The sequence below is a fragment of the Zalophus californianus genome, chromosome 17 (assembly GCF_009762305.2).
Source record: "Zalophus californianus isolate mZalCal1 chromosome 17, mZalCal1.pri.v2, whole genome shotgun sequence".
NCBI lineage: Eukaryota > Metazoa > Chordata > Mammalia > Carnivora > Otariidae > Zalophus > Zalophus californianus.
Window position 1 is genome coordinate 47,716,549 of NC_045611.1, and position 20,017 is coordinate 47,736,565.

General features: G+C 48.3%; 1 protein-coding gene across 1 annotated transcript; it reads right to left on the reverse strand.

Moving 5' to 3' along the window:
- Positions 1-431: 431 nt before the first annotated feature.
- LOC113936245 (cytochrome P450 2B11-like) lies at positions 432-12,145 on the reverse strand. Its single transcript, XM_027619306.2, is given in 8 exon segments — positions 432-961; positions 4,099-4,240; positions 4,447-4,634; positions 6,083-6,224; positions 7,159-7,319; positions 8,546-8,695; positions 8,848-9,004; positions 11,930-12,145. Coding segments are annotated over 8 exon segments (1,302 nt in total). The 5' UTR covers positions 12,101-12,145; the 3' UTR covers positions 432-770.
- Between the last annotated feature and the right edge of the window lie 7,872 nt (positions 12,146-20,017).

Genomic DNA, 20,017 nt, shown 5'->3' on the forward strand with positions numbered 1-20,017 from the left:
GGGTGGGGGCATTGGGTGAAGAATTTGAGTTTGAGAGCCAGGGAGACAGAGTATGAATCTTGCTCCTCCACTCCCAGCCATATGACCTGGGACAACTGATGCCAGTCCTTGGCCTTTGTATACTCATCTGTAAAATGGGCACAATCATTATACCCACCCCATGGAAATACTGGAAGGAGGATTCAAGTGAGATCATGTTTGCACAGATCATGGAGCACAAAGAGTTGCTACATGGAGGTGGTGGTAGTTCTATTTTTTTAAAAGATTTTTATTTATTTATTCATGAGAGAGAGAGGCAGAGGGAGAAGCAGGCTCCCAAGGAGCAGGGAGCCCGATGAGGGACTCGATCCCAGGACTCTGGGATCATGACCTGAGCCGAAGGCAGATGCTTAACCATCTGAGCCACCCAGGCGCCCGGAGGTGGTGGTAGTTCTGAGGAAGGGGGAAGTCACTGGGGGTAGCTGCGGCTTGAGAGGCAGAACTGAGCCAAGTCTCCTCTCTTCGCCCCCAGCTTTTATATATACACCACATCCGGAACTCTGTTAACAAAGGAAAGAAAACACTTGCACGAGTCTTTACAAGAGCTGCAGAATGATGGACAGAGATGAGGTGGCAGAGAGGACTTTCCCAGGGAGGTGGCACCCAGGAAGGGAAGGTTGCTGGTTGGCAGTGGGTCTCTCAGTGACAGGAAGACCCAGAGAGAGGCAAGGAGCTGTTCTCTGCAGAAGTGGGGATACTTCATGATCCTGGAATCCTTTGGCCCCCTTCCTTCAGCATTCTCTATGAGCCAGAAAGCTGATCTGGTACACTAGGGGCAGTTTGCCCACACCATTCTCCTGGGGTGTGACGTCAATGTCCTCAGGGGCCACAGGGCTGGCCACAGAGAAGTTCTGGAGGATGGTGATGAAGAAGAGGAATAATTCCATGCGGGCGATGCCTTCACCAAGACAAATGCGCTTCCCTGTGGGCACAGAAGATCGCCAATATGGGCACAGAGCCAATGTACATCCTTTGCCCTCTCACAGCCCAAATCCAGACATCTGTGTCCATTGCAACAGATTTGTATGGGACTGGCCTTTAACCTGCAATTCAGGGTGGAATTTTAGGGGTTCCTGGGCCCTCTGAAACCAGGTGCAAACATTTGGGTGGATGGGCCTTGCACATCTTTTTTCCAGGAGAGAGTTTGTAGCTACTGTTAGATTTCCAGAGGGTTCAGTGGCCCCCAGAGAATAAAGACACATTTCTGGTTGCGTGTGTGTGTGTGTGTGTGTGTGTGTGTCTGTCTGTCTGCCTCCACTGTGTAGGTATGTGCACATTTCTGACATTTTTAATGTCTTTCATTTCTAATATGGGGAGAATAGTACCCATCAAATAGGGCTATTGTGAGGTTAAAGAAATTAATAATTATAAAAATTCTTAGACTAGCTGTACTAAGGATACTATAGGTGGTTATTGCTTTGTGTTTCTTTCTGGGTGTGTGTGGTGGGGAGTGTGTGTGTCTGGGAAGAGTGTGTGTGTGGTAGGGAATGCATGTGTGGAGGGGCGTGTGTGTGGTGGGAAGTGTTTGTCTCTGTGTATGTGGCATGGATTGTGTGTGTGGGCAGTGTGTATGTGGGGGGGAGTGTGCATGTATGTGGCAGGGAGTGTGTGCGGTGGGGAACTGTGGGGCAGGAGTGTAGGGAGGAGGGTGTGTGGTAGGGAGTATGTGTGTGGCAGGGAATGTGGGGGGTAGCGAAGGGGGACAGTGTGTGTATGTGTCTCTGTGTGTGTGTGGTGGGGAGTGTGAAGGTGTGTGGGGAGTGTGTGTGGGGGGGATTGTGAGGGTGTGGGGAGAGTGTGTGGTGGGGATTATGAGGGTGTGTGGGGAGTGTGTGTGGGGGGGATTGTGAGGGTGTGGGGGGGATTGTGTGGTGGGGAGTGTGAGGGTGTGTGGGGAGTGTGTGTGGGGGGGATTGTGAGGGTGTGGGGGGGATTGTGTGGTGGGGAGTGTGAGGGTGTGGGGGGTAAGGTGTGTGGTGGGGAGTGTGAGGGTGTGTGGGGAGTGTGTGTGTGGTGGGGATTGTGAGGGTGTGGGGGGGATTGTGTGGTGGGGAGTGTGAGGGTGTGTGGGGAGTGTGTGTGTGGTGGGGATTGTGAGCGTGTGGGGGGTAAGGTGTGTGGGGGGGATTGTGAGGGTGTGGGGGATTGTGAGAATGTGGGGGGAATGTGTGTGGTGGGGATTGTGGGTGTGTGGCAGGGAGTGTGTGTGTGATAGGGGTGTGGGGGTGTACCTGATACTGTGTGTTTGTCCATCTCTGGGTTGTCATCTTATCTCAGTCTGAGATACATGGGCTTCAAGAGTTTTGGGAAAAAACCTAACTGCACATAAAATGGTGAATGGGACTGGCGTCTATGAGAGGGCAGTCTCTGGCTTCCAGTAGACCCTCCGATGTGTGAGAGCCCCCCCAGTAGGTTATAGAGCATGGGCTTGATGAGAAATGAGGACACAGGGAGTGGAAACCTCAGGCAGAGACGCTGAAAACCTCCTCCTTTACTTCAGGGGCTCTTGATCTGCAAGCTGACCACCTTGGAAAGGCCATTCCAGACATTTCCTAGACTTTTCATTGGGCCTGCGTGGAGGTTTCTGAGGGGAAGTGTCCACATCTTTTTGGCACATCAGAAGTTAGGAAATAAGAACTTAGGAATACTCAGGGCAGGGCTTGGGGCTAGTTCTCCTGCAACTGGTTCTGCAACCCAGTTCTCTCCTGAACAGCCTGACCCTACTCTCTCCCTCCCACCTTGTCTTCTTCATCCTTGGAGCTGTCCACTGGGACACCTTTGCTATCCTTTTGGCTCTAACATCTTTTTGCCTTGGTTTGTCTTTCTTTCCTGCCATGGTGATCTTGGCTCAGTCTTTTGCTCTGTCTGTACCTTGTCTCCTTCCTCTTTTGCTCACCTTCTTCAATTTTAAACTCCCTGTCGCTGTCCATTTGCATCTGATTCCATCTGAAACTCTCCCTCTCCCCTTTTCTGTCTCTCTCTCTTCTTCCTCACTCTATTGTCTCATGCTCACTCTCTTTCTGTCGCTATGTCCCCTGTCACTGTCTCCCTCTATGTCTCTCATTGTCCCTCTCTGTGTCTCTCACTCTTTCTTTGTCTGTCTGTCTCTTTCCTTCTTGCTCTACATGTCTGCCTTGATTCCGCGGTCCTTTCTCCCAAAGGATGAGGACCCTGGACATTGGGGTTGTCTCTGGATGGGGCCAAAAGGTGGAGAATGGGGATAGAGACAAGTCAGAGCATGTCAAGACCCTCCCTGGTTCCCAGCAGGTTAAATCCAAACATCCCCCAGCTTTCATGGCCCTCCAGCTGAGCTCTTCGCCCTGGTCCCCTTCTCTAATCTATACTCCAGGCTCCCATTGTTCATCTAGTTTCTCAAATATGCCTCCACCTTCAGGCTTTGACCTTGCTGTTCCCTCTGCCTGGACCACTCTTTCTAGAGGCCAATTGATATCCATCCTTGACATCTTAGCTTAGAAGCCAGTGCTTCAGGGAAACTTTTCCTCACTGAATCAAGAGTAGTCAGTCCTTCCTATTTTGTGTTCCCAAAGCCCCTTTAGAGCATTTATCACAATTATGATTCATTGTAATAATAATGACCACTTCTGTGAGCACTTACTTTGTGGCAAGCAGTTCTAAGCACATTGCAAGCATTGATTAATTTAATTAGGTACTATTTTGTGGCCAAATGATAAATGCCCATCTTCCCTGCTGGACTGTAAATTTCCCGGGGCAGGAACCATGTCTCCACATGACTTGTCCAGTGCATTATTTTCAGCCCCCCAGAGAGCACTGAGCTCAGAGTAGTGCCCAACAGATATTTTATACCAAGGTATAGAGAGGTTAAAATATTTTCCCACGGTCCAGCTTACCAAAATGTGCCTTTGGGACATGATCTTACTTCTTAAGCCCCTTCTAGGGTTCCAGTGAAGATGGAGCAGATTAAAGCAGGTAAAGCAACTGGCATATACTAATAGCTCAATAAGCAAAGATCTCTCCTTGATGGTCTCACGGAGGGGGTGGCACCTGCACTCTGGGGAAGGGAGTGCAGGCCTGGCTTACCTATGGAGAAGGGGATAAAAGCTTTATTCTTCTTCAGTGACCCATTGGCATCCAGAAAGCGGTCAGGGTTGAAGATTTCTGGTTTTTCAAAGTAATGGGGATCATTGAGAGCCGAGTGCAGGATGGGAAATACTTCAGTGCCCTGAGGGAGGGTGACAAGGTCAAGATATTGCCATTCCCTTCCTCAGTCCACCCCTTAAAAAACAAAAACAAAAACAAGAGGGACCTAGTGATAAAACCAGACCAAACCAAAACAAAACAAAAAATTAGAAAAATAGGTCAAGTCCAGAGATTAAGAGAATGCGGATGGGCCACACAAGAGAGATGTGGGAGCCCAGCTGGCCTCACCTTGGGAATGATGTACCCTCTGAAGTTAGTGTCTTTGGTGACATTTTGGGGCACACCAATCGGGATGAGGTCCCCGAATCTCTGAATCTCATGGATGACTGCATCAGTGTATGGCATTTTGGCTCAGTCATCAAGGGATGGAAGGCGGTGTGGGCCAATCACCTGGTCAATCTCTTTGTGGATTCTCTCTGCACAGATGAGTGGGGCCAGGGAACCTCATTTTAAAAAGACATTTCAGCAGGGACATTTCTTTCTATGGACCAGTGAACCAGGGAAAACATAATAAATGGTTAGGTCATTGACACCTCTCAGAGCAACCAGCCTGAGGAAGGGGTGGAGGGGGAAGCAAGAATTCTCACCTTTTGAAATCTACTGAATGCTATGACTTCTCCCCATGGGTCACAGGTAAACACACCCACACACACACCACAATTTTGCATAGAATTTCAGATTAAGAACTCAAGGCTATAAGCCTGCCAAAATTCTCCCTCTAAAAGGAGTCGAAAATGAACTAATAATTATTGTGTGTGCGTTATAGATAGCACACTGTGCTAGGTCCTCAGGAATATAACAATGAAATAGATCAACAGATTAACCCACGAAAAACTGGATAAATAAATGAATACGTAAATCAATCAACTTGTGAATGGAAAGATTGATGAATGGAAGAGCATTAATGAATGCATGTATGTATTTATTTCTCAATATGTGAATTAATGAATCATTAATCATTGATTAATAAATGGCCCATAGACAAATAAATGAACTTGATTAACCAACAAATCACATAAATGGATGGCTGGCTAGATCTATAGAGGAATAAGTAAATAATTTAATGAAGGAATAGTAAATAAAGGAATGGATGGATGGATTGAATGATAAGTCAATAAATCAGTGATGAATAACTGAGTGAATTAATAAATGAATAATAGATGGATGAAGGATGGAGTGAAGGAATGATGGAAGGGGCGCCTGGGTGGCTCAGTTGGTTAAGGATCTGCCTTTGGCACTGGTCATGATCCGGGGAACCTGGGGATCAAGCCCCACATCAGGTTCTCTGCTCAGCAGGGAGTTTACTTCTCCCTCGGCCCCTCACCCTGCTCTGGTGCACTCTCTCTCTCTCAAATAAATAAAATAAAATCTTTTTTTTTTTTTTAAGAAAGAACGATGGAAGAATTAAGGAATGAAATCTAGTTCATAAGACAGATGGATACGTGCATGAACGAATGAGCCAATGAATCAATGACAAATACTTCATTCGAGTAATCACTGTTTCAAAAGATCAACAGATGAATCAATGAATCCAAATAAAGAATGGAAGTTTATGTCGTTGGATTAAACATTGATGAAAGAATCTGAGTGTACAGGTTAATTAATAAGTAAAAGGATGCATGGGTGGGTGGATGGATCAGTCTGCCTTTAAGTGATGGGAGGAAACAGTGGGAGAACACACTCACAGATTGTTCATCCATCCACCCACAAGACTGACTTAGGGGCTCATTCAATACCTGCAGTGGTCCTCGTGTAAGAGATGAACACTGCCTCTCTCATTTGGGAAGGACACCAGGCCCAACCCCCTGCAGCCCCAAAAGCGGTCAGAAGATCCCCCCTCCATGGGCTGACCCCGCCCACCCACCTTTGATGTGGGGGTATTTGAGCAGGAGCAGGAATCCATAGCGGAGCGTGGTGCTGGTGGTCTCCCTGCCGGCCAAGAAGAGCGACAGCGCGGTGTAGATGAGGTTCTGCTGGTGGAACTCACTGCGGGGGTCGGCCTTCTCCTGAATCCATAGGGAAGCAGGGGGGCTTTGATGCACACTCGTCCCTCGTCCCTCCCTCGGGGCGCCCTCCGCAGCTTTCCAGATTTTTGGAGCAGACCCTCCAGTAGGAGGTCATAGGAATTTGTATTTGTGAGGGTCCTACGCACGCATCTGACATCCATTCCTGGTTAAGAACTATAGACAGGCATAGCGCTCTTAAGTTTAATTTCTTTTCTATTTTTTTTTAAGAGAGGGAGAGAGAAGCGGGGGAGGAGCAGAAGGCGAGGGAGAAAGAGAATCGTAAGTAGGCTCCATGCTCTGAGCGAAGCCTGAGGTGGGGTTCCATCTCACATCCCTGAGATCAGGACCTGAGCTGAAATCAAGAGTTGGAGACTTAAACAACTGAGCCACCCAGGTGCTCCTGCAGTTTAATTTTTTAAACTTAATATACAATTGGGGTATTTCCAGGTTCGTTGAGAAAGAGAAACTATACTATTTTGTTTTAAAAGCGGAGCATATTACTTTATAATCTGGGAGACATTTAAAAAAAAAAAACAGAAAGAGGAAGGAGAAATGGCAAAAACAAAGAAATGTCATTCCTTATTTTCATGTGTCCTTTGAATTGTTTCAAGCAAGAGGCTTTGCCAAAGACAGAGGTGAAGGTTTGGAGAAATCAGGGACAGAAGAGGAGAGAGCCTGACAGTCTGACACATATTCTGTCCCCCTGTCTCTTCATCTTTGCCTGGTCATACTAGGTTCTCCAGTTCCTGTCTCCCATCCCTCCCTCCCGCCCCCCAGCACTCAGTGTCCCTGGCTCAGTGTCTCCGTCCCTCTCCGTTGTCTTTGCCCCACCTTCCGGCCTGAAGTTGCATTGCTGGGGCCCCAAAGCAGATTGCCCGTCTCCTCAGCCCTAGATGCCCACCTCATGCCCACCCACCTGCACCGTCTCCCTGACCTGGCTGGAGAAGGAGCTGATGAGCATGAAGGACTGGTAGAACAGGTCCAGCAGCTGCAGGAACTCAGGGTCTCTGTAGCCAAAGCGTTTTCCAAAGACAATGGAACAGATGATGTTAGAGGTCATGGAGTGGAAGAAGAAGGTGGGGTCCTGGAGGGCTCCTAGGAGGAGGAGGCACAAGTCATGGGACACAGACTCAAACAGACACCTTGGGAGCATTTGGCTACCACCCCATGTCTGCATGTCTGCCCTCCCTCGCCCAGTGACGGTAAAGAAGGGACAGGAACAGCTAACATGCACCAGCCCGGATGATGTGCCAGGCCCTATTCTAAGCCCTGCGTGTATTATTTTCTTAAATTCCCACCACAACCCTGGGAGGAGAGTGCCATTCTGTTATTATTTCCATCTTATAGATGGGCAGAGAGGTGGAGTAACTTGACCAGGGTTCCCCAGCTCCTCATCCCTGGGGTCGGGATTCAGACCCAGGGGCTGTGGGGGTAGTCCCTCTCTGGTCTCAGCTCTGACCCTGGGAACCAGGAGTTAAGTCCCAGAGGCAGAGGGGTGCAGAGCGGGTGATCAGTCAATCACATGCGCAAATTAAAAAGCTCTGCTCTCCTTATCCCTTGTCTGTCACTCCCCCTTCATCTCTTCTCTCCACCTCTAGGGCTCTCTCGTGTCCAGAGAATTGTTCTGTACTTGCTAGTTGATGTCTGTATACATCCTGGTCTCCCTGACTGTGTGCCCAGGAGAAACATGTCATCAGCCTCTCTCTGCGAGTCTCACCTGTCCATCTGCTCTTGTTCCCTCAGCAGACCCTCCCCTGAGCCTGTCTGTCTGCCTGTCTCATTTTCGCTGCCTTGGTTTCTTTCTGCCTATCTCAGGCTCTTCCAGTCTCTCTCCGTCTTGGTCTCTCCATCTCTGCCTCTTTCTCCTTCCCTGTCTCTCCATTTGAGTCACTCTGTTTCTTCCGGTCTGTCTTCTTAGTCCTCTGTCCCTATTCCTCTATTGCTCCCTATGTCTCTGTTTCTCCCTCCCAGCCTCTACATCTATGTCTCAAAATATCTCTTATAGAAGGACCCAGACATCTTTATGTCCCCTTTCTCTCTTTGCCTTCTTTTTATAAGTCCTGTTTTCGCCTTTGATAGATACAATTAATCCATGAGTTGGTTTCCCTGAATCCAAGTAAATAGCGTGCTAATATCTAAGTTTATGCCTTTGAGTTATTCTCGACACTATACACCCCACACCTCTTCCGGCTCCCCGTGTTCCTCTCCTACTCATCTCTGTCTGTCCCTCTGTCTGCTGATCTCTCGGGATCATTCTCTACCTCTACCTCTCTTTCTCTACCCACAGGTATCCCATGCACCCTGCATTCCCCGGGACTCACCCTGGGTTTTCCCTAGCTCCTCCACCAGACACTGAGCCTCCTCCTGAATCCGCTCCTCCACACTCTGCTTCCCCATCCCGAAGTCCCTCGTGGTAGCCGGAGAGAATCGGTGAAGGGTCTTCCAATGTTCCCCATTCGCAAAGACCACACCTGGGGGCGTAGGGAAGGCATGGGTTGCTGAGGAGATTGGAAGGGGGCTCTGGGTCCCTCAGCACCCCCTCATCTTCTCTTCCCGGATCCCTCCTCCCCAATTCCCCTTGTCCATTATTCCCCTCCAGCTGCCTTTGAGGCCCTTACCATACCCTGGAAGACTGGCTCTACTATAGCAATTTTCCCCCGGCCAGAGAAGGTCTCAGCCTGGTCCCCCAGGGCCTCCCGTATGGCCTTTATCCCACATAGCATGACCACGGGCCTTGGCCCCAGGTACACCGTGAAGACATCCCCGTACTGCCCTCGGAACTGTGAAGCATATCCACACCCAGGGTTGCTATTAGTCCATATGCACCAATGCGGCCATCCCAGTTGTTAAACCATAAAGACACTTATGTATAAATTGATCTTGCTGCCCCCAAGACCCTCCACCCCAGGCTGCCTTTCCCCTTCCCAGGACCCAGCAACTAAAGGATTAACCCATGACCCAGCCAGGCTCTGCATGATTGGTGCCCTAAGCAGTACAGATGGTTACTATCTCTCAATCCTGCCCATACCTCTGAGTCTAGCCAGATCTCCCCAGCATTGAAACTGAAGGGTCATCCTCCTTGTGACCCGACATCAACCTGCTGTCTGCCTCCTGACTTTATTTCCCCACAGAACTGCCCTGAACCACCCGCTGGGCAGACACGAAGGGAAAACAATGGCTTCTGGGATGATCATGAAATCTGAGGAATCATAACATCAGTGCGGCCACTTGCAAAACTGCTCGGTGCTGGGGACACCTGGGTGGCTCAGTCGTTAAGCATCTGCCTTCGGCTCAGGTCATGATCCCAGGGTCCTGGGATTGAGCCCCGCATCAGGCTCCCTGCTCAGCCGGGAGCCTGTTTCTCCCTCTCCTACTCCCCCTGCTTGTGTTCCCTCTCTCACTGTGTCTCTCTCTGTCAAATAGATAAATAAAATCTTAAAAAAAAAAAAACTGCTCAGTGGTATTTACTGAAACTAAACACATGTATACTCAGTGACCCAGCAGCCCCACCACCAGATGCACGCCCAGCAAAAATGTGCACATAGGTTCACCAAAATACAAACAAGAAGATTCCTGGAAGCTCGGCAACACAGATGGAGGATAAATATATAGTGATATAGTCATGCCGTGGAATACTATGTAGCAATTAAAAAGAACGGGCTCAAGATGTCCATCGACAGATGAATGGATAAAGAAGATGTGGTGTATATATACAATGGAATATTATGCAGCCATCAAAAGGAAGGAGATCTTGCCATTTGCAACGATGTGGATGGAACTGCAGGGTGTTCTGCTGAGTGAAATAAGTCAATCAGAGAAAGACATGTATCATATGACCTCACTGATATGAGGAATTCTTAATCTTAGGAAACAAACTGAGGGTTGCTGGAGTGATGGGGTGGGGTGGGAGGGATGGGGTGGCTGGGTGATAGACATTGGGGAGGGTATGTGCTATGGTGGGCGCTGTGAATTGTGCAAGACTGTTGAATCACAGATCTGTACCTCTGAAACAAATAATGCAATATATGTTAAGAAAAAAAGAAGAAGAAGAAGAAGATAGCATGAGGGGAAGAATGAAGGGGGGGAAATCGGAGGGGGAGATGAACCATGAGGGACGATGGACTCTGAAAAACAAACTGAGGGTTCTAGAGGGGAGGGGGTGGGGGATGGGTTAGCCTGGTGATGGGTGTTAAAGAGGGCACGTTCTGCGTGGAGCACTGGGTGTTATGAACAAACAATGAATCATGGAACACTACATCAAAAACTAATCATGTAATGTATGGTGACTAACATAACAATAACAAAATTTAAAGGAAGAAAAAAAGAACGGGCTCTGCAGCCAACAACATGAATGAAACTCAACAGGCATAGTGTTGAGTGAAAGCACTCAGACACAAAAGTGTCCATAGGTCATAATTCTATTTATTTATTTAATTTATTTTAGAGAGAGAGCACACAAGCAGGAGGGAGTGGGGGAGGAAGGGCGGGGCAGAGGGAGAGAGAGAGAGATGATCTTAAGCAAGCTCCATGCCCAGAGTGGAGCCCGACGGGGGAGGGGGGTGTTCTATCTTACAACCTTGAGATCAAGAGTCCGATGCCCAAAAAACTGAGCCACCCAGGCGTCCCCGGTCATAATTCTATTTATATGAAGCCAGGATAGTAGGAGGGTGGCGACTGGAAGGGGGTTCCTGGGGACAGAATGTGTTGTTATTTACCTGTATGTCAATTACATGAGTAGGCTCCTTTGAGAGAATTCACTGAGCTGAACACTTAGGGTTTGTGCACTTTCAGGGGTGATGCTAAACCTCAGTAACAGTTGACTTAAAATCATAAAAAAGTTAAGGGGTGCCTGGGTGGCTCAGTCGTTAGGCGTCTGCCTTCGGCTCAGGTCATGATTCCAGGGCCCTGGGATAGAGCCCCGTGTCGGGCTCCCTGCTCGGCGGGAAGCCTGCTTCTCCCTCTCGCACTCCCCCTGCTTGTGTCCCCTCTCTCGCTGTGTCTCTCTCTGTCAAATAAATAAACAAAATCTTTTTTTAAAAAAATAATAAAAATAAAAGCAAAAGGATGGCAAGGCCAAGATTCAGGAGCGTGGTCGCCATGGGGCGAGGGGTGGACCCAGGAGAATGGGGCAGCTGGAAGTTCCTGTTGGTCGTCCAGTTCCTCTGTTGGGAAATCGGTTCGTGGGTGTGGACAACATTATTAATAAATAAATGGATCATCAAGCAAGAAATCATGCTGGAAAGCAGTGATCCGGGGCCTGGTAAATACTCCAGCGTTAGCTATTACAGCTCATTCATGGTCATTATTGCTAAGCACTCTGTGCCTGGCCTCCTGTGTCCTCCTCACCGCTCTTCCTCCCGACACCGACACCGGCACCGACCTGAGCCAGACTGACCTCTTTTTTTAGCAGAGGAGAGACCTATTTGATTGGTGGCGCCGCCCGTTTTCTTTTGTTCTCCCAGCGCCCCGCAGGCACCCGAGGGGTGGCTGGAGAATGAAATTCTACACCATGGTTCACATCCAGACACCTCTTCAAACCCACTTGCCCGCTCCAGAGACAGTGCCCACACACTTCGACTGAGCAGCATCCCGCATGCTGCACCTCCATGCCCCTTCCTCACCCCACACCCATGCCTTCTGGGGGGTGATCTCCAAGCATGGAGGCAGGGAGCCCCCCCTCAGATCCCATCCAATCTGCATCTCACCCTGAGGAAGGATTTGAGTAAGCCACTTCTGTCCATCTGAAGAAGGTTCCCCAAGAAAGGCAGAGGATGGGGGCCTGGCGGCAGGCGTCCATAGGCCTTCGGGTGGCCCCTGGCCAACAGAAGCAAGAGTCCCGTGAGGAGAGCAAGGAGGAGAAGGGCGCTGAGCTCCATGACTTGGTCTGGCCGCCTTCCTCCCAACTGCCGCCTTGAGCTGGGACTTTTATCCCGAACCTGCCTCCCCACCATGTTATGTAACTTCATCCCCAGCCCGCCTCTCCTCTCATCAAGCCAGGAGTGTGAACTTGAAAGAAAGAGTGGTACTGACAGACCCATACTTCCTGATTGGGCAACCCTATGTGTTGGCAGAGACAATGTGGTAACAATTCCAAAGTCCACAAGAGTATGTGTGTAGCGCTCATGTTGTATTTATCCTGCAGGCACAGGTCAGCATGCACTGTCCACTTGTGTGCATAAGCTAGCGTGTGTGCGTTTAAGATTTTATACGTGAAGCGGTGTTTGCATTGCGTGAATGTGCAGATGTGTTTCTGTGTATGAGTCTGCATGAGGTCGTGTATATATTTTTGCATGTGTATGGGCTTATATGTATTTATGTGGCTTCATATACGAGGGTGTGTTTGCATTTGGGTGGTGGTGGTGGTGTGTGTCCCTGTGCATGGGTCCGTGTGTGCCGGCGTGTTTGGGCATCCCCCAGTCCCTGTCTGCGGGGCCGTCAGGTGCTCCATGTCTACCTCCAACCCTCTATCCTTCACCCTCCCTTGGCAGCTGCCACAGATGGGAGTGATGGGGCAACAGGACGGTGGGGGTGGGGGGGGAGAGACACAGAACTGGTGAGACTCAGAGGTGCAGAGAGAGAGAGACTGAGGCCACACAGGTGCAGCATTCAGGCCCCCTGGCTCTCTGATTGCTCTGAGTAGGGCCAGGCACTTCTCTCTCTGCCTCCAACTCCCGTAGGACATTTCTCTGACCCTCTCTTTGTGACTGTCTCTCTCTTGCTATCCCTCTCTGTCTCGGTGTCTCTGTTTCTGCCTTTAGACTCTGAGCTCGACGAGCACAGAGACTGGGTCCATGTTGGCGGATGTCCCCTGGGCTCCTGTCTGTCTCCATCATAGCACCGGACCTCTGGCAGGCTCAGTCCCGTATTTCGCCCAGTGTGTGAATGAATGTGGCCACATTCACCAGTCGTGCCCTGGGCCTGGCTTTCCACCTCTCTCTGTCTCTCTCCTTTAAAAGGAAATGAGGCCGGGGGGAGGGGGGGGGCGGGGGAGGCAGCGCCTGAGTGGCTCAGTTGATTAAGCATCTGACTCTTGATTTCAGTTCAGGTCATAATCTCAGAGTCATGATATGGAGCCCCACGTCATCGGGCTCCGCACTTAGCGGGGAGTCTGCTTGAGATTCTCTGTCTCCCTCTGCCCCTCTGCACTGTGTGCACACTCTCGCTCTCTAAAGTCAATCAATCTTCAAAAGGGAATGGGGAGCGATGAGGTAGCAACAATCTTGCAATGTTGGGTAAACCCTTTGCAGAACCCAGGACTCTGACCCCAGCAATTGACTCATACCTCTCTGACCCAGGAGAAAAGGACTGATAGTCCTGATATTTTGAATTCAGGGGTGGAACCTGCACTTTTCTGACCTGGGAGAGGTGTCAGCATGGACTTTCCTGACCCAAGCCCTGGCTCCTGCTGTATCCTAAGATCTGACACTGAGCTTGGGCTCATTCCAGCTCCAGCAAATACTGATGGGGACCCATGAAGTGCTCTACACAGAGTCACTCACTCAATCCTCACCCTTTGAGGTAAGTATGGCTGTTATCCCCACTTTATACATGGGGAGAGCAAGGCATAGAGTGGTTTAGAGTGTTACCCAAAGTCACACAGCAGGTTGGAGCTGTTCAATATGGTAGCCACTTGCCACATGCAACTATTAAGCACTCAAAATATGGCTAGTGGAAAATGTGAAATTTAATTTTAAGTAGAAATGGAGACTCAATTCAGTTCTTGGAAAACTTCTCAGTACATTTGGAACAACTTGGGTATGTGAATCTACTTTTTCAGTTACGTATTTCATGAAATCTCAACACAGATCAAGTATTTCTGAAGAAAAGTCAAAGTCTCAACAAAGATGTTCTGTAAGTGCAAAGTACACACCAGATTACAAAGATTTATAATGAGAAGAAGATATGCCAAGAGGCAGAGAGGCCAAGAAATAGATGAGGACTGTAATATGGGGATGGAGGCAGAGAAAGGGAGGGGAAAAGGGAGACAGCAAGAGAACAGAACAAGAGAGGCAGAAATACAAAGACACAGGGACAGGGCCTGTGGGGGGCGCAAGCAGAGCTGGCTAAGTGAAAAGAGCTGGTTTTCATATGTAAAAGTATGCTTACTTTTTTTTTCCATTTTTAATAGCTTTCCTGAGGTATAACTGACATACGATAAAGCTGCATGTAAAGTACAACTTAATCGATTCTGAAATATTGCACACCTGGGAAACCATCATCACGAACAAGATGATGAACATAACAATCACCCTGAAAGTTTTCTCACGGCCTTTAGTGAGGCCTCTCTTCCCGTTTTTAATCATCCCCTCCTTTGACAACCACTGATCTGTTTTTTGTCACTAAAGATTAGCTTGTACTCTTCTCAATTTTATGTGAAGGGGAGTCATGTGGTATGCACTATTTTTTGCCTGTCTTCTTTCCACTCTGTATCATTATTTTAAAGTTTGGGGTAAGCTGAATAGTGGCCTCCCAAATATGTCCTTGTTCTAATCCCCATAACCTGTGAATGCTACCTAATATGGTAGAAGGGATTTTGTAGATGGGATTAAATTAAAGACCATCAAGTGAGGAGTAGGCCAATGCTATAATCAGTTGGCCAATTATAAGGCGGCCAAGTACATAACTCACCACCCATCATCACTCATCATCAGGGAAATGCCGATCAAAACTACAGTGACATATCACCTCACACCTGTTAGGATGGATGTTATTACAAAGACAAGAAACAGGGGTGCCTGGCTGGCTCAGTTGGTGGAGCATGCGACTCTTGATCTTGGGGTTGTGAGTTTGAGCCCCACATTGGGTATAGAAATTACTTAAAAAAAAAAAAAGACAAGAAACAACAAGTGTTGGTGAAGGTGTGGAGAAAAGGGAATTCTTGTGTACCACTGGCGAGAATGTAAGTTGGTGCAGCCAGTGTGGAAAACAGTACGGAGTTTCCTCCAAATATTAAAATAGAACTACCTAACTAACAAATGGAACTATCCAACTAACCCAAGCAGGAGCTTGCTCGGTCCACTCCACACATCGTCCTGGTATTATAGTACTTCCAGGAAAGGTGCATCCCTCCCCTCAGGGGCAATACTAATGGTGCAAAAAGCAAAAAAAAAAAAAAAAAAAAAAAAAAAAACTACCATAGGATCCAACAATTGCAATTCTGGATATTTATCTGAAGAAAATGAAAACACTAACTCCAAAAGATATCTGAACACACACACACACACACACACACACACACACACACACACACCGTTTATTGCAGCATTATCTACAACAGCCAAACATGGAAGTACTCTGCCGTTGCATGCAGTAGTATATAGTACCATGGTACTATATATTTACAGGTGTAAATTACTCAAGTCAAATTGGTTGATAGTGTTGTTCACTGCTACTATATCCTGGTTGAGTTTCCACCCACTTGTTCTATAAGTTATTAAAAGAGAGGTAATCAAATCTCTGAGTATAACTGGGATTTGTCTATGCCCCCTTGCAGTTTTGTTTTTGCTTAATGTATTTTGAAGCTTAGTTATCAAGCCCATACACTTTTGTACTTCTGAGTCACCCCACATGCATGGGAGTGAGGCAAGGTCAATGCTTTATCTGAGTTTGAAAGTCAAAGCTTCACCCCATATGCCTCTAACCCAAGAGGAGGGGACTGACAATCCAGACACCTGGAATTCAGGGGTGGAACCTGTACTTTCCTAACATTGGAGAGGTGCCACTGTGGACTTTCCTGACCAGAGGTCTTGACTCCTGCTGTGCTGTGTGATCTAGCACTGAGCTTGGGGCCTCATTCCAGCCCCAGGAGTCACTAATGGCAAGGCATGAAGGGCTTCACACAGAGTAACTCACTTAATCCTCACCCCCTCAGGTAGGTATTGCTGTTATCCCCATTTTATAGATGGGGAGAGTGAAACCCAGAGAGGTTAAGACCATGCCCAAGGTAGCACAGCACTCTAGAAGTATGAATCAGGTGTCAAATCCAGTCTTGTTGCAGAACATGCTATTCAACTACTTCATTCTACTGCCTTTCTGAGAGAGACACAGAGACACAGAGACACAGAGAGAGATAGCAGATGGTGAGAGGCAGAAGAGGACAGTAAATTCTGGGGAAAAGGGATTCTTTGGAAAAATAATCCAGGGAGAGACTGGATTGAACAAACTGGTTCCTTTCTTGCAGGACTTCTCAGGGCCTTTAGAATGCTAATTTGCACTAATGACCCAGCAAAAGGGGAGGAGGGTTGACAGCAGCTGCTCAGCACATCTGACTTCATTTTTTTCTTTCTTTCCCTCCTTTTTTTTTTTTTTGAAGACCCATCCTCACCTCCAGATCTAGGGCTAGGCTCTGAGGGGACACACTCTAGGAAGCGCTCATGTGTCAGAAGAAAGCACTAATCAGACAGACTCAGTCTCAAACCTCAGCTTCGCCCTGTACTAGTCATGCCAAAGACACCTGGGCAAGTGTCTGCTTCTCATGAGTCTCAGGTTGCCTCCTGGAGAGTGTGGGTACCTAGCCCATGGGGTCACTATGAAGATGTAGATGAGATCCGATACACATGGCCTGGCACATAGTAAGTGCTCAGTGAATGCACCGTGGCCACAGGAGAGACCCAGAGGCCCAGAGGCCAAGGCTAAAGGGAGTAGAGGCTCAGACAGACCCAGAAGGAGGGACTCGTGATGTGACCAAGACGGCAAGAGAGTGAGAAATCGATGGCGAGACAGCGAGACACAAGACAACATTTACTCATTCATTCAACAAACATTCATTAGGCACCGGGGAGGCAGCAGTGAACAAGACAGGTAAATACCTGGCTCTCACAGAGCTAACATGCTAGTGGTGGAGACAGACGACAATGAGACAGAAATAAATACAGAGTAATTCAGAGTAACATTCAGGCATCGTGCCCTCAGTTGTCTTTCCTGGCTGTTTCCACTCCAGTGCTCATTGTGGTCGGTCAGCGGCTCTGGGTGCTGAGAGGAAGGTAATGTGAGCCTCTCCTTGGAGGGCAGCAAGTCTCACTATCTGGGCAGGAGGCAAAGGGTGGAACCCTGATACCTGAGGCTGTGAAGGGAAAGATGGGACCAAGGGGCAAGCGGAAAGATGACGAGATGGCCGGAGAGACACGGGAGCCCAGAGACTGAGGACCCGAAGACAGACAGACTCATGGAGAACTGAAGTCTCACCGAGAGGCAGAACAGGAAAGACATGGGTGCTGAGAGACTAGTGATGGGCTGAGGGATTAGGCAGGGGCTGAGGGACTAATGAGGGACTGAGGGACTAGAGAGGGGCAAGGGAAGCTAGTGAGGGGTTGAGGGACTAGTAAGGGGCAGGGGGAGCTAGTGAGAGGCAGGGGAAGTTCCTGAGGGGCTGAGGGACTCCTGAGGGGCAGGAGGACTTAGTGAGGGGCTGAGGGACTAGTGAGGGGCAGGGGAGCTAGTGAGGGGTTGATGGACTAGTGAGGGGCAAGGGAAGCTAGTGAGGGGCTGAGGGACTAGTGAGGGACAGGGGGAGCTAGTGAGGAGCTGAGGGACTAGTGAGGGTCAAGGGAAGCTAGTGAGGGGCTGAGGGACTAGTGAGGGGCAGGGGGAGCTAGTGAGGAGCTGAGGGACTAGTGAGGGTCAAGGGAAGCTAGTGAGGGGCTGAGGGACTAGTGAGGGGCAGGGGGAGCTAGTGAGGGGCTGAGGGACTAGTGAGGGTCAAGGGAAGCTAGTGAGGGGCTGAGGGACTAGTGAGGGGCAGGGGGAGCTAGTGAGGGACTGAGGGACTAGTGGGGGCAGGGGAGCTAGTGAGAGGTTGATGGACTAGTGAAGGTCAAAGGAAGCTAGTGAGGAGCTGAAGGACTAGAGAGGGGCAAGGGAAGCTAGTGAGGGGCAAAGAGAGTGAGGGTGGAGCTGCGGCAATGAGAGTTAGGAGCCAGGCTGAGAGGCTGAAAGGCCAATGCATCATGGCCCAGTGGTTAACTTGAGTTCAAGTCCCAGCCCCAGCACTTTCTATATGACAGCTGGAGGGTGACTTAGCCTCTCTGTGCCTCTTTCCTCACCTGTAAAATGGTATAATTATGTTCATTCCCCAATCCCAGGGATGCTGTGAGATTTCAGTCAGTTATACGTGTAAAGCACTTAGATCCTGGCACATAGTATGTGCTCGCTGAACATTTGTTTTTCTGCTAAAAGCCAATTCATTCGACAAGAAGTTTGCTACAAATCCTCTTTTGCCCATTTACACATCCCAGTGCACTATGGTGCCGTGGGGGCTCTTAGGATAATGGGTTTGTTTGTTTATTTATTTGTTTGTTTATTTATTTATTTGACAGAGACAGACACAGCAAGAGAGGGAACACAAGCAGGGGGAGTGGGAGAGGGAGAAGCAGGCTTCCTGCTGAGCAGGGAGCCCGATGCGGGGCTCGATCCCAGGACCCTGGGATTGTGACCTGAGTCAAGGGCAGACACTTAACTACTGAGTCACCCAGGCGCCCCTTAGGTTAATGTTTTTAACTGCGTAAAATCGAATTCATGAAATAAGCCAGACATAAAATGTCACATATTGCCTATGATTCCATTGATATGAAATGTGCAGAATAAGCAAATCCATAGACACAGAAAAGCAAATCTGTCTTTAACGGGAACTGAAGGAAGAGGAATGGGGCGTGACTGCCTAATGCTACAGAGTTTTCCTTTTGGGGTGATGAAAAAAGTTCTGGAACTAGCTAGTGGTGTGGTTGTACAGTATCGTGCATGTACTTAATGCCACTGAACTATATAATTTCAAATAGTTAAAATAGTAAATCTCATGTGTATTTTACCACAATTAAAAAAATTAATTCATAGGATTCCCACAAAAATGAATTTTATTGAAAGTTATCAGATTTTCTTGATTTTCTTAAAGATTTTATTTATTTATTTATTTGAGAGAGAGAGAGCATGACTGGGGGGCAGGTGGAGGGACAGGGGGAAAAGCAGACTCCTTGCTGAGCAGGGAGCCAGAGGTGGGGCTTAATCCCAGGACCCTGAGATCATGACATGAGCCAAAGGCAGATGCTTAACCGACTGAGCCACCCAGGTGCCCCGAAATTTACTTGGTTATTTAAAAATAAACCAAGGGATGCCTGGGTGGCTCAGTTGGTTAAGTGGCTGCCTTCGGCCCAGGTCATGATCCCAGAGTCCTGGGATTGAGTCCCACATCGGGCTCCTTGCTCAGCAGGGAGCCTGCTTCTCCCTCTCTCTCCTTCTGCTTGTGCTCTCTCTGTCAAATAAATAAAATCTTTAAAAATAAATAAATAAATAAAAATAAACCAAATGTGTGATGTAGTATGTTCTTCCTCATAAACACATCAGATAACAAGATCTAGTCTTGGGTCCACAGCACCATAATTTCAGAGTGGTAATGAATCTAAATGATATTTCAAGAGCTAAAGCTGTGTATATATAATATATAATATATAACATATATTGCTGAATTCTGTGTGTGGGTCCCCTTGCTCCTACATACAGAAACACAGAATGTCAGAATCAGCGAGGAGCCAAAAGAAGCCATCTAGCTAGACCAGGGATGACAGACACAGGATACTCCTTAGCATACTCCCACGTCCTTGGTCTTTGTCCACAGCAGGCATCACCAATCAATCCCAGCACTCTTGTGCAAAAAAACTCAGAATCCTTCTCAGACTCCCATTATCAAATGAGCAAATTTGACACATAAGATGAAGCCCATTTATAGTTCGAGATCTAGCCCAAAAGTTCTGTTATCAATACATCAATTTTACTGATGGAAAACCTGAGATCCAGAGATGCAG